The 14,399-nt window shown below is 44.1% G+C and overlaps 1 protein-coding gene across 1 annotated transcript; it reads right to left on the reverse strand.

Moving 5' to 3' along the window:
- Positions 1-8,611: 8,611 nt before the first annotated feature.
- Positions 8,612-14,103, reverse strand: ACTC1 (actin alpha cardiac muscle 1). The gene is made up of 7 exons (XM_050797557.1): positions 13,835-14,103; positions 13,036-13,186; positions 11,599-11,923; positions 10,760-10,921; positions 10,440-10,631; positions 9,495-9,676; positions 8,612-8,937 (listed from the first exon to the last, which is right to left on the reverse strand). The coding sequence occupies exons 2-7, from the start codon at positions 13,162-13,164 to the stop codon at positions 8,794-8,796; spliced, it is 1,134 nt and encodes a 377-aa protein (XP_050653514.1). The 5' UTR covers positions 13,165-13,186; positions 13,835-14,103; the 3' UTR covers positions 8,612-8,793.
- Between the last annotated feature and the right edge of the window lie 296 nt (positions 14,104-14,399).

Genomic DNA, 14,399 nt, shown 5'->3' on the forward strand with positions numbered 1-14,399 from the left:
TTGCTTTGGCTGTTCAGGATCTCTTTTGGTTCCACATGAAGTTTAGAATAGTGTTTTCTGTTTCTGTGAAAAAATGGCACTGGTGATTTGATAGGAATAGCACTGAATCTGTAGATTGCTTTGGGTGGTATGATAACAATATTGATTCTTCCAATCCATGAGTATGGAATGTTTTCCACTTGTTTGTGTAATCTATGATTTTTTTTCAGTAGTGTTTTGTAGTTCTCCTTTTAGAAAACTTTCATCTCTTTGTTTAGATGTATTCCTAGGTATTTTAATTTTTTGTGACCATTGTGCATGGGATCATATTCTTGATTTGGCTCTTGACCTGGCTGTTATTGGTGTGTAGAAATGATACTGATTTTTATACATTGAGTTTATATCCTGAAACTTTACCAAAGTTGTTTATCACTTCCAGGAGCCTTTTGGTGGAGTCTTTGGGGTTTTCAAGATATAGAATCATACCACCTATGAAGAGAGATCGTTTAGCTTCTTCTTTTCCTATTTGGATGTCTTTTATTTATTTCTGTTGCCTGATTGCTCTGGCTAGGACTTCCAGTACTATGTTGAATAATAGGAATTGTGAAAGTAGGCATTCTTGTCTTATTTTAGTTCTCAAGGGGAAATGCTTTCAATTTTTGCCCATTCAGTATGATATTGGCTGGGGGTTTGTCATTGATGGCTCTTAGTATTTTGAGGTGTGTTCCTTCAGTGCCTAGTTTCTGGAGGGTTTTTAGTCATGAAGGGATTTTATATTTTACTGAAAGCTTTTTTAAAATCTATTGAGATGATCTTATGATTTTTTATTTTAATTTTGTGTATGTAGTGAATCACATTTATTGATTTGCCTGTGTTGAACCAACCTTGCATCCCGAGAATGAAGCCTACTTGATCATGCGGAATTAACTTTTTGATGTGCTGTTGGATTTGGTAATATTTTGCTGAGGATTTTTGCATCTATGTTTAGTGGGGATACTGGCTCGTAGTTTTCTTTTTTCATGTGTCTTTGCCAGATTTTGGTATCAGGGTGGTGCTAGCTTCACAGAATGAGTTAGGGAGGAGTCCTTCTTCCTCCATTTTTGGGAATAGTTTCAGTCTGATCTGGTAGAATTTGGCTACAACTTGCTAAACTCCCTAATAATAAGAGCTACCAGACCTCTCCTAACTGATTTACAACCCAGATCACTACAACTCTGACGGGGCACAGGACCAGCCTTATAAACATCCTCTTCAACTGCAGACCACAAACCAGTTTCTGCCAGCATATAAAGGTTATATGCAAACTGTCTTTGTGTCCTATAGTTCACCTTTTGGTGTAAACAGCCAAATTTCACTTCATTTTAATGCTAAAACCCTGCCCCAAAGTGAACATGGGATGTATGTTACATATGTGTTTATCCATTGTGCATATCTTGGCTCCCCTCATAAATATAGATAGCTTCCCCACACACCTGCTAAATGTGTATGACATGGTTGTGTAATATGGACTGTGTGGGTCATAAAACCCAACTTGCCCTTTCCTTCCTTGAAGACAGAGTACCTTTGCCCCAGACTGGAGTCTATTTCTTCCTGGTTTGCAAACTGACATCTGCAATAAAGCTCTCCTTTCTACTATGTAGCCATCCTGGTGGTATTTTAGATGACAGCCCTTACCCACTGTACCCTAATCCTTCCCACTTGTTTGAAGATGTCTAAAATCCTACCTAGTCATTTCATTCATTTGAAGTATAATGCAGACTCCAGTAGGTGTGATCATGTAGGCTGTTCTCTACTCAAACTGAACTTTGAATATGTTTCTAATACTTCCCAGAGTTAAAGGAAAACAGATATAATATATATGTAGGTGGTGTTCCACCAAAATGCCTGCATAATACAGGAACAACTTATCCACATGCATATACAACTCTTACTCAAGAGGTACATTCAGGCATTCTTGTTTTTTCCCTGAGCTGTAGCAGCTCCATGTTCTTGTTTCTCTTGGCAACTTTTTGCCTTCTTTGCTTTCTCAACCCATCTTGGCCACCATCTGCTATGTGTCAGTTCCAGAGACCACAAAGAACTAACAGCACCACCTGTGCTTCTTAGTTCCAGCTAAAGAGAGAAAAAAATGTCTGATTGGTTGCTGGTGCTTAGCTATACAAGTCCTCATGTCAGACATATTCCCCTCTGGTTCCATTAGTCCTGGGGCCATTCATGAAACAAACTTGTTTGCCTAGGGCCATTCCTTCAGGAGGAGTTACATGAGTAAATCTGTGTGGGAGAGATGGGTACAGTTCATTTATAAGGGGGAACTGAAGAGATAGAGAATTCAGAATGCCTGCTGTTCCTGATGGTTTTGCAGTTCTAAATTCCCATTTCCTATGAAGTCTAACTCTATATCCTCAGATTTTAGGAGTTCCTCTATATCTCTTTAATAAACTCCTTTCCTAACTTAACTCCCTAGTTTGAGGAGAGTTCTGTTCCTCGAGACTGAGAGCATTGACCAGGATCTAGAGCCAAAGAACATGAAACCCAAATCCCTAAAAACACAGAAGAAATTCCATGAGGCAGAGGCATGGCACAAAGCCAGGGAGTTGAGTGGGAGTAGGAGTGGGTACAGTGTTTCTCCCTAAGTGCCTGCTCCTGTACAGATCCGGCTGGCAGGAAAAGGAGTTAGTTGGAAGTCTTGGCTTGTGGAATCAAATTCTCTCATGTCAACTGATTTAGACAATAGTGAATCTACTTGTCCATCTATGCTGATTCCTTAGATACAAAGGGAAAAGAGGAAAGGCCAGACTCTTGAATGTGGATGAGAAGGGGATGGGGAGAATAATGGGAGTTGAAGAGCAAAGAAAAACAGCGGGCAAATCCTTTTCGCATGGCCATCAGCCCAACCCTCTGTTCATTGTTCTCACCTGTATTATGTGTGGGAGCACACACTCACGTGCACACACATAGCTGCTGCTCCTCCTGCCCACACTATGACTCTCTGTAATTTGTCTTCAGGTCTCCAAGAAAGAGACTTTGTGTTCCTCTTTGCCTTCCTTCACATCCTGTTATAAATGCCCTTTAATGGTTTTCTCCCGACTCAGCTTTCTATTCCTTCATGTTTCCTATTCATTTTTCCTATTCTCAAGAGAAACTCAACATAGAGAAACCATAACAATGTGATTTGAAGAGACTTCTGTAGCCCACCTCTGCCCCTCTCCATCACCTTTCAACCCAGTCTCCAAAGTTCATGCTAAAAAGAGGGAAATGGGGAAGGAAGGAGAGTTAACTAGTTGAAATAATTCAGCTTGTACTGGGCATGGTGCTGAGTGTCTTAAGCATATTTTGTTCCATTCTCATGACAACTCTGAGAACATGATTTTAATTAGCTCTTCTTTCCTGAAGAAGCTAGGTGATTTAAAGACCACTCAACTCATCAGTGGCAGAACTAGGATTTAAACTCAAATCTTTTTGACCCAACGCCCATGCAACATCAATCCTTTGGGCAGTCTAATAAGAAACTATATGTAGAAAACTTTTGTTAAATTATGCTTGTGTTCTGGCAGGGAGAGCTGTTCGAGCATTCCCTTGGGAACATAGTTTAGGTAACAGATTGCTTAATTGGCACAGTCTGCTCTTTTAAGGATGCAGGTAAATGATGGATGATATGGTTTGGATCTGTGTCCCCACCAAATCTTACGTTGGAGGGCCTGGCGGGAGGTGATTTGATCATGGAGGCAAATTTCTCATGAATGGTTTGGCACCATTCCCTTGGTACTGTCCTCACGTTAGTGACTGAGTTCTCATGAGATCTGGTCATTTAAAAGTGTGTGGCCCCTCCCTGCCCCTAGCTCCTGCTCCCACCATGTGAGATGCCTCACTCCCCTTTTGCCTTCTGTCATGATTGGAAGCTTCCTGAGGCCTCCTCAGAAGCAGAAGCTACTATGCTTCTTTTACAGTCTGCAGAACCATGAGTCAATCAAGCATCTTTCCTTTATAAACTACCCAGTCTCAGGTATTTCTTTATAACAATGTGAGAATGGACTAATATAACAGGTAAGTTTCAATTTGTAACTGGAGCGATAGGGAGAATGTCCCAGATGGCCAGCATTTGGTGGAAGACACTGGAAAAGAAGTCTAACGTGTATATCCTAGAGTTCAAGAGGCCTTAGGAGAATACTATTTTGCCTAAGGCAGATTTGCTCTTAAATTTCCTACATGATGCCTGTTTTACCATATCCTGACCTCCATGATGCCTCCAGGCCACTTGCAGTAATGGTTCCAAAGTCATCTTCCTGTGTTAAACACTTACCCTGTTGACCCAATTCCTTGCTTACAGTTGACTCTAGAGTTTGCATCTCATCTACTATTTAAGCCCTCTTTTAATTCCGCTTTACTTCAGCCTTCCCTTGGGGTCGTTTTCTTTCTGTCTCCTCTCTTTAGTCCTGACTTCCATGGAAGTTACAGTAAAACAATGCAGGAAAATAAGCAGACAATGTTGCTGAAGGACATGCAGGCCATTCCTACTTAACTCTCAGCTGACCCAGCTCCCCTTCACTTCCAGCCTCAACCAGGGAGGGAAGGCACCCCAGAACCACAAGAACTCAGAGAACTATAGTTGAAATGAAGCTCTTTATCCTCCGAGTCAACCTTTCTTGCATCTATTGCACCCAGGGCTAATGAATGAACTTCAAAGAATGGCTCCTAACATCAAGTTCATCAGTGACCAGAGGTGTACTTTTGCAACCTCCCCAGGAGCTTTGTTTTGGATGTCTTCCTACCATGAGTTTGGTTACCATAGCAACAGCCAGAGAAGCTCTGCTTGGAAGAGAGATTTCTTGTATAATGAGCCTGGAAGACCTTAAGGTGAACATAGACAACTTTTGCTGTTTTAGGCCTAAAAGACCCAATTTTTTTCCTTCCCTATTAGTTACTGGTATATATTTATAGCATTTGTATCACATTAACCATAAAATGAATCTGACTTATTATTTCCTTTTAAAAATCCAGATAGTCTGATCGTATAGAGATCACTGGGTTCCTGAGTCCTGAGGCCACACTGGAATATATTATCCAAAAACTCTCAGTCTTGTCTCCTAGTTTTGTTTGCATGAAGTCATTGCTCTTCTCAAGTCCTTCTCAGGACCTGCCAAATCAAAACTCCTGAGCTGGAAGGTGGGAGCCATCCAACAATCAGTTCTTCCCCTATAAGCCACCAGAATTTTCTCCTCCTCTAGCTCATTGGGTATGGCGTTTGCACTATTTTGTCCTCTTCCTTTGGAGAATCACCCCTCCCCTGATAAATAGTTATTGATCAACCCCTGTGGTAAGAATGGTATGACTCGGTTCCTAAGACTGACCAGGCTCAGGCTCTTTCCTGGGGCTTCTGCCAGTACTATATGGGAAGGTATTCTTTTGTCTCAGAGGCTGCTAAGCTGGTAAATCCTATATCACCTATAGGATGGTGGAGAAATCGTATATTAGTCTGCCAAGGCTGCCATAACAGAATACCATAGACTGGGTGGCTATATTAGTCTGTTTTCATGCTGCTAATAAAGACATACCTGAGAGTGGGCAATTTATAAGGGAAAGAGGTTTAATTGACTCACAGTTCAGCATGGCTGGGGAGGTCTCAGGAAACTTACAATCATGGTGGAAGTGGAAGCAAACACATCCTTCTCTATGTGATGGCCAGAAGGAGAAGTGCTGAGAAAAAGGGGGAAAAGCCCCTTATGAATCTATCAGATCTCATGAGCACTCACTATCATGAGAATACCATGAGGGTAACCGCCCCCATGATTCAATTACCTCCCACTGGGTCCCTCCACGATATGTGGGGATTATGGGAACCACAATTCAAGATGAGATTTGGGTGAGGACACAACCAAACCATATCAGTGGCTTAAAAAAACAGACATTTACTTCTCACAGTTCTGGGGGCTGGATGTCTAAGATCAAGGTGTCAGCAGGCTTCTTTCCTCAGCTTACAGATGGGTCCACTTCTGGCTCTGCCCTCACGTGGCTTTTCCTCTGTGCTCGCACTCTTGGTGTCTCTTCTCCCTCTTAGAAGAACACCAGTCCTATTGGATTAGGGCCCCACACTTATGACTTCATTTAACCTTCATCACTTTCTTAAGGCCTTGTCTGCAAATACAGTCATATTGGGAGTTAGGGCTTCATATGAGTTTTGAGGGAACACAATTCAGACCATAATAAATTCTATGGGAGAATAAATTCTAAGAAAGAAAGGTGGAGACCCAGTCACATTGTTCACATTGTATCTCTGGATACAATAAGTCAGCCCTACCCCTCGAAATATTTTATTTTCTTCAGTAATATTTCTTTTCTCTCCACTGCACTCGCTTAAATATTTAAACACATTTACATAATGGTCATTGTTTAGTCAAAATAAGTGAAGAAATGGTATTAGAAACTGCAAATAATACTTCATTATAAATTAAGAAGAAATATAATTTATATAGTTCTTTGTTTATTGCACTTTATCCAAAGACATAGGCACTATCCACATCTTAGTTATTGTGTACATATGAAGATCACCTTAAGCAGACACTTTTGTCTTAGTACCTTCCTTAAGCGCAATTTTTAAGATTCAATTGTTCTAATAATTTATACCCTATAATCAAGCAGAGATGAGAAGACCTCAAAATTCAACAAGAATCTGGGTGCTTACCTCTTCTGATACAAATATCAGAAGCTGATTCTCAAAGCTTCTACTTTTACATAGAAGTAAAAATATCCACTCCGTTTCTAATCACAAATGGAAAGAGCCAGAGGTGATACCCCAGCCAATCGTCTACAGTTAAAGCATTAATACTGTGTTCGGAGGATACAATTCATAATATTTATGCGCTCATTTGTACAGAGGAGAAGAAAGAGACACAAAAACTAGTGAAATCATACCTCCCCATCCATGGCTTTTAAGCCAATTCATCTGTGCTATAGGATACAATGGGGTGGCGGGGGGGGCGGGGAGTGGATCTACAATAATGTTTACACCTTATCTAAAGAAATAGTCATATTGGGAGTTAGGGCTTCATATGAATATAATGCCCTAACATAATGCCAACAAATTAATGTATTGTTTAGCCTTTATTGCATAGAAGGCCTTCCATTTGGACATGCTAGATACAGAACTCTAAACTCTAAGCTTTTTAATCACAGAAAGTGTGCTCTCATCCATCTTTGTGTCTCCTGCCCTTAATACTATGCCCAACCCAGAATCAGGGATCAAAAGATATTTTTGGTATGAAAGGGCATAAAGACACACATATGACCTTGAATGACAGTGGCAATGTGTTACAATTTATTAAAGATGTCTACTGAGTCCAGAGTACTGCATATATTGAACCCAAATTCTCAAAAGGCATGTGATAGAATGGGGTTACCCTTAATAAACTGTAACTAAAGTTAGAAAGATTATTTTAGAAACACCATCAGGGTAGATATCAGAAAATCTGAGTTCCTGTCTTGCATATTCCACCAATAAAGTTTATAACATTGCACCAGTTGCTTAATCTATGTGTCTTGAATCCTCATCAATAAAGCTCAATTAAGTTCATTCAAACATTTGTGTGAATGCTAACAATTCACTGGCAATTAATTTGAAAACAAAAATCTGTAAGGCTTCTGCAATCTAGTTGAAATCTACCTTTCCCAGTGGATTTTCTAAAATTCATCAGCACCTACCAGCCTGTCCCATGTCTTATATCCCGGCTTCTGCCACACTTCCTTCTGCTGAGATGTTCTCTCTGCTCTTCTCACCTCCCGAATTCCTGACCATTCTTTAAGACTCAGACCCACATACATCTCCTTAAAGCCTCCAGGCCCACACGCACTAGGGGATTATGTGTAGGTGTGTGAACTCCTTGAGGATGGAACACCTTCAATTCTTTTCAACACTGCCCCAAGCAGCCTTCCCACCATACACGGAGCAAAGCAAATACTGTGGCTCTCGGGCTCCCCTTGTTCCCTCAGGACCTCGCAGCCTTCAGTTCACTCAACCCAAGATCTCAAGTTTTCAAAGAAATGAAGAGCTTGAAGGCTTCTGTCTCGCAAGTTAGTCACTGATGAGGCGGAAGTGTTTGGCTCCTGCTTCCTCACGTTTGTTTTGCACACACACAATGGTCTTGATACATTTAGTGGGTATTTGCAACGGGATGTGGCTGGCCCAACTGTCAGCCAACCTTCATGTTTTTCATAGCCACCAGGAAGTCAACTGAAGAGTTCAAAGAATTGAGAAGTTAAGCCAATTTACTTAAAATAATGTTTGACTTTCTCTGTAAATATATATGTGTATTTTCTGCAAGGTTACAAAAACTGGAACATACATTAAAACAACAATTTTCAGTGGCATCTGCAGCAACTAATTCTAGAGAATTGTCTTATTCAATAGCTTTTCTTACTTATATGGAACTAAACCTTAATCTGCTTTTCAGATATGAAATATATTCATGATTCTGTCTCAAAATGTGAAATCAAAAGTTAGTATTATAACTCCCAGCTAACTGTCATATTAATTCATCTGGATGAATTTTGTGGTACTGAACTCTGACAATGCTCAGTGTGTCAAAGCAAACACCTGCCCCGTCCCACGCCTACCCCAAAAACAAACGAGAGGCCTTTATAGGTTGCAAGTCCTGGTCTGGTTTATTTATAAAGCAATAAATATTAGAAGCACAAACAAATTGCACGTGTGTAAACAAACTGTACAATGATTGATGAAAGATGAGGGAAGGTGGTTCGGAAGACTCCAAGAAGCATAATAGCATCATCCTGACTGGAAGGTAGATAGAGAGAGAAGGCACCTTAGAAGCATTTGCGGTGGACAATGGAAGGGCCTGCCTCATCGTACTCTTGCTTGCTAATCCACATCTGCTGGAAGGTGGACAGAGAGGCCAGGATGGAGCCCCCAATCCAGACAGAGTATTTACGCTCAGGGGGAGCAATAATCTGCAGAAAGAAAACAAAAACTTCCAGTGAACTCTGAAGTTCCAAGCAAGGGAGCAAATAACATGTTGGGAGGGTTCACAGAAAAAAAACATTAGATACTAATTTGCTACAATGTGGGATATGTCATACCACAAAATAATGTGGCCAATCAAGTTATATGAACTCACCTCTATTTCATCATTTCTATTATTAAAGATATATTCTATTATTAAAATGGAATTTCTCCACTTATCTAGAGTATAATTTGGCAACAAGCTAAATATATAGTGGAGGCTAGCCCAAAAGTTGGGGCTTTAAAAATGTATTCAAAGATTTTGTTGCGTGTGTGTGTGTCTTTTTTGGTCAAAGATTTATTTTTATTCACTGCTTAAAAGCATTTTGGAAGTTACCTATCTTGGGAAAAGTGCTAAGAAAATCAGAAAAAGTGGTAGAAAAACGAATAGGTAAAGTTTGTAGGAGACAGGAAACTGAGTATGAGGGGAAAAGGAATTAGGAACGTAATTCTGCTTAGAATACCAAGACTTGCCTTGGATCTCCCACTCACAAAAGTTCTTTACCTTAATCTTCATGGTGCTAGGAGCCAGGGCAGTGATTTCCTTCTGCATACGATCAGCAATACCAGGGTACATAGTGGTGCCTCCAGATAAGACATTGTTGGCATACAGGTCCTTGCGGATATCAATGTCACACTTCATGATGCTATTGTAAGTTGTTTCATGGATGCCAGCAGATTCCATACCTAGGAACAAGTCACACACACACACACACACACATCACAGTGCATTCGGGTCAAGGTAGGGGGAAGAGAACAGGACTTCTTTGTGTGGGTGAGCTGTCACCATTTGTCTCTGAAACATATGTTGCCCTATAAGACACACTGCAGGGTGCAATGGATGCCTCACAGTTAATCCACAATACAATGCCAAGAAAGGAGCAACTGTGCTTAGCACCTGTTTCGTGTAAACACCTCCTGAAACTATCAGATGTATGAAGATGTATTGGAAAAGGAAAAGATACACGTTTAAACTTACAATGAATGTGGTTTTATGGACTTAAATCAGATCCTGACAAAGTTCCTCGTGGAAAGCATTGCTTAGGAAGGATATTTGTTGACATGCCAGTGTCCAGTTATTAATATGAGTAGGAATGTTATTGCATTTAATGATGAGTAACTTAGAAAATCCAGCTACTTGGTAATGAAACTTACTGGAATAAGTCAGCTCTTGTGAAATAGCCCTTTTCCTGCAGATATGTGATATTCAGTTACTACTCTGTGTCATCCTTTATTTTGAGATGAACTCAGTGTGTCATCCTTTATATCACTAGAGCAGAACATAGACTTTCCCTTTAATGAGCCATCAGGACTTGAGGTTGAGCTGTGTGGGAGTCCAAACTTTGACTTCTTTTAACTCAAGAGCTTCTTGAGCCTTCTAGATTTCACTCTGGGAGACCCTGAGATTTCCAGGGAAAATCGTGCCTCTGCACCAGACCCTACAACTCACCAATGAAGGAGGGCTGGAAGAGCGTCTCAGGACAGCGGAAGCGCTCATTGCCAATAGTGATGACTTGGCCATCAGGCAGTTCATAGCTCTTCTCCAGGGAGGAGGAAGAGGCAGCTGTGGCCATCTCATTCTCAAAATCCAGGGCGACATAGCACAGCTTCTCCTTAATGTCACGGACAATTTCACGTTCAGCTGCAGAAATAAAGAGTATCACAGTCATGCTCTGCAGCAAGAAGTCAACTGTCGGGAGGTAGGTGGATTCAGTGAGGGAGGAAGAAAGCAGACCCACACTGTGGCAGATGAGACACACACACACTCACCAGTGGTGACAAAGGAGTAGCCACGCTCAGTGAGGATCTTCATGAGGTAGTCAGTGAGGTCCCGACCAGCCAGATCCAGACGCATGATGGCATGGGGCAAAGCGTAGCCCTCGTAGATGGGGACATTGTGAGTTACACCATCCCCAGAGTCCAGAACAATGCCTGCCCAGGGAAGCAGACAAGAACAAGGTAAATTCCTGAGGACAACACCACTGCTTTAGCCATGGCAAAGCCTGCTTCCAATCTTGGCTAAGAGATGCTAGCAATGGGCATTGATCCAGATGAAATTAGATTCCTTACACACAAAGAATAAAAATGAGCATCATGGATACTAAATCTGAAGAAAACTGCAGCTCATCCTTTTAACTATTATAGTAGAAAAAATTCCCAGGGACACTTTCAAATGACCATCCTTCTTATCAGCCATGAGCGCACATTATGTAAGCACCCAAGTGTGTTTTTCTTTGCTCCTATTGAACTTACATCTTTCTCTCTCTTTTGACTCAGACCCCACAGGGAATGTATTCTCCTTGGGGATGCTTGCCCAGGTGATATGATGGTTTAAACACATAACAATGACTGCTGCACTCCAAGTTGCTACATTGCGCTGAGCTTTAAATAAGGGAAGGACCTAACTCCACAAGCTATCAGCTCCCACAGTAAGTGTGCTCTGAATCTAACCTCAGGGCACTATTGTTGCCTCTCTCTCTTAGCACAGACCTTGCTAGGGAATGGGAGGAAAGGAATTATCCCTTTTTCAATTGGGGGATCTGATTCACAGCAAGGTCGGTGACTTGGGAATGTGATTAGTCAGTAACTGTCCCCAGAGCCCTGCATACCTGTGGTGCGGCCAGAAGCATACAGGGATAGCACTGCCTGGATGGCCACGTACATGGCAGGGACATTGAAGGTCTCAAACATGATCTGAGTCATCTTCTCCCGGTTGGCCTTGGGGTTCAGCGGGGCCTCTGTGAGCAGGGTGGGGTGCTCCTCGGGAGCCACCCGGAGCTCGTTGTAGAAGGTGTGGTGCCAGATCTTCTCCATGTCGTCCCAGTTGGTGATGATACCGTGCTCGATGGGGTACTTCAGGGTCAGGATGCCTCGCTTGCTCTGGGCTTCATCACCTACATAGGAGTCCTTCTGACCCATACCCACCATAACTCCCTATGAGAAGGAAAAAATGAGAAAATCATGCCCTCGCCATGTCAAGAATATAATCAGTGTCTTGTCCATTTATATCTAACTGCCCAAGTCAAGGAACATATTTAAATACCAGAAATAATAAGCAATAGGATTTTATCCCAATTTAGAAGAATTATTTAAAAATCAGTCTTTTACCTTCTCCCCACTCCCCCAAAGATGTATAATTCTATTGTTGAGAATAGAACTCAGGAGAGAATGAAGCTGTTTCACTGAAGAAGCAGAGCCTCACCTCACCTTAAAAATATCATATGCCTTCATTAAATTATTAAGCTCATCACCCATGTCAACTGGGATATAGATGACTGCATTTTGGAATGACTGAATTAATGACACATTGTATTTCTCCTAAGAAAAAGATTTTGACATTCAAGTGAACACATAATGATGGGCTGCTATGCCATCCTCACTCCAACAGTGAAATTCAGCCTGTCCAGAGCTGTCCTGGAGTCATTCGTCAGCTCTGAGAACTAAGCTCTCCTCCTTGGCAGCCTGTCTGGCCAGGCATGTGACAAACCCAGAGAGCATGGCATTTCTTTTAATAAACGAGGTGGTATGTCGCTATCACCATGGCACTTGCTGCCTCTGTCATGCCTGGCTTCTAAAAATGCAGCAGCCAGGAAGGAGATAGATTACACCTTTGGGGAACCCTGTAAACTGGCTGCGAACATGAGAGAGGAATGTGGATTGGGTCCTGGTCGGTTGGGAGAGGTTATATTGTTAGAAGTTTTAAACAGGACTGAAAAGAGAGGACAAGGAAGAAAATGAAGTGTATAAGGCAGAGGAGACACTAAGGACTCAAAGTCCAAAAGGCCGTAAGTGGAGAGAAACTGGTGGCCTTCACACCCGGGAGTGCCACCCTTTGAGAGGCCTGCCACTCAGGTGTACATTTCTCAGTATGTTGGGGTTTGGGGGGGGGGGGTATTGCTTGCCTTGGCTTGGATTTGAAGTGGATCCGCCTTTTCTAAATTGGGCCTAAAGAGTTCATCGAACAAGAGGGTCAGGTGAGAGCCATTTCCTAGATCGCTGGACTGAAAGGGTCACAAGTGGGACTGGGGGCTCCGCGGGAAGTTTACCTGGTGCCGCGGGCGGCCCACGATGGACGGGAAGACAGCGCGGGGCGCGTCATCGCCCGCAAAGCCGGCCTTCACCAGCCCAGAGCCGTTGTCGCACACCAGGGCGGTGGTCTCCTCGTCGTCACACATCTTGGCACAGCTTCAGGGGGTTCTGCAGGTTGAGGAGGAGAGGCGGACCACGCTCAGCTGCCTGTGCAGCTGGCCTTCTCCGCACCCAGAGGAGGGGACAGAGTAGAAGGGGGTTTGTGGGGACTGGACAGGGGGTTGGGCGGGGAACACTCCTGCCACCTCCCTTCCCCTCGAGTCAAAAAAGGGAGGGAAGAAACCGCGGAAGAGACTGGGGACAGAGAAGGGCAGAGGAATCCACCCAGGCTCCCTGGCCAGGAGTTCCACCTAGGGTGCCAGGTGCAAGGAGGGACCCATGAAACCCAGCCCCTTAGTCCTCCCCAGCCCTTTAACTTTCTTCCTTTTCACCAACTGGGAGCACGATCTCCAGCCCTGTCCGTATCGCCATGCCTGTGCCCCAGATGGAGGGGAAAGCACGACCCTTGGGGAGCCACAAAATTCCCCTTCTTAGAGCCCCTGCGAGGTCCTGCGAGGACCGACGCCCAGGACAAAATAAGCTAGGACCAAATAAAAAAGTGTGGGCTTAAAAAAAAAAAGGGAGTCGTAGAGCGGCAGGAGCCGGGGCGCTGGCTGAGGACCGGCCGAGCGGGCCAGGTGGCGGCGCGGGGCTGGAGTCCGGCGCGGCCCGCGGACCTGGCGCGAAGTGAGCGCGCAAGGCCGGGCGCTGACTCACCGTCGGCGGGGCGGGTCGGCTCGGCTCGGCTCAGCTCGGCTCGGGCGGCGGCGGGCTCTGGGTGGCTGGCTCCAGGAGGGCCGCTTTATAGAACGCTGATGGACAGGGTCAGTTGGAGCAGCCGGGGGCAGGAGTGGGGGGCCCGGTCTGCCACCTTGCCTTATTTGGTCCCCTTCGCACCCGCTAGGACTGCCGAGGCCATTCATGGAGCCAAGGGCAGGGGAGAGGATCAGCCAGGGGGCCCCCAGACCATGTAAGGAAGGGGAGGGGGCAGCCAGGGGGATGGCCAAATAGGGAGCTGGGGAGGGGCAGGCGGTGAAGGGTCGGGGGCAGGGGAAGACTGAGTGACGCCAGCCCACCCCTCCCCCTTTCTGGGGTGGGGGTGCTCCTTGGATGGGCTGTGGATTCGGTCCTCCGCAGCCCGGCCAGCCTTGGGGACAATAAGCCACATGCAGTGGGAAAGCTTGGCGCCCTGCCCTCTGCTGAGGGGTCCTGACAGCTGGGCCAGGGCAGCAGGGGAGCAACAGCGGCTTCTCATCTTCCAGGGCTGCCAGGAGCACAAAGG

This window comes from Macaca thibetana, chromosome 7, assembly GCF_024542745.1.
Source record: "Macaca thibetana thibetana isolate TM-01 chromosome 7, ASM2454274v1, whole genome shotgun sequence".
Taxonomy (NCBI): Eukaryota; Metazoa; Chordata; class Mammalia; order Primates; family Cercopithecidae; genus Macaca; species Macaca thibetana.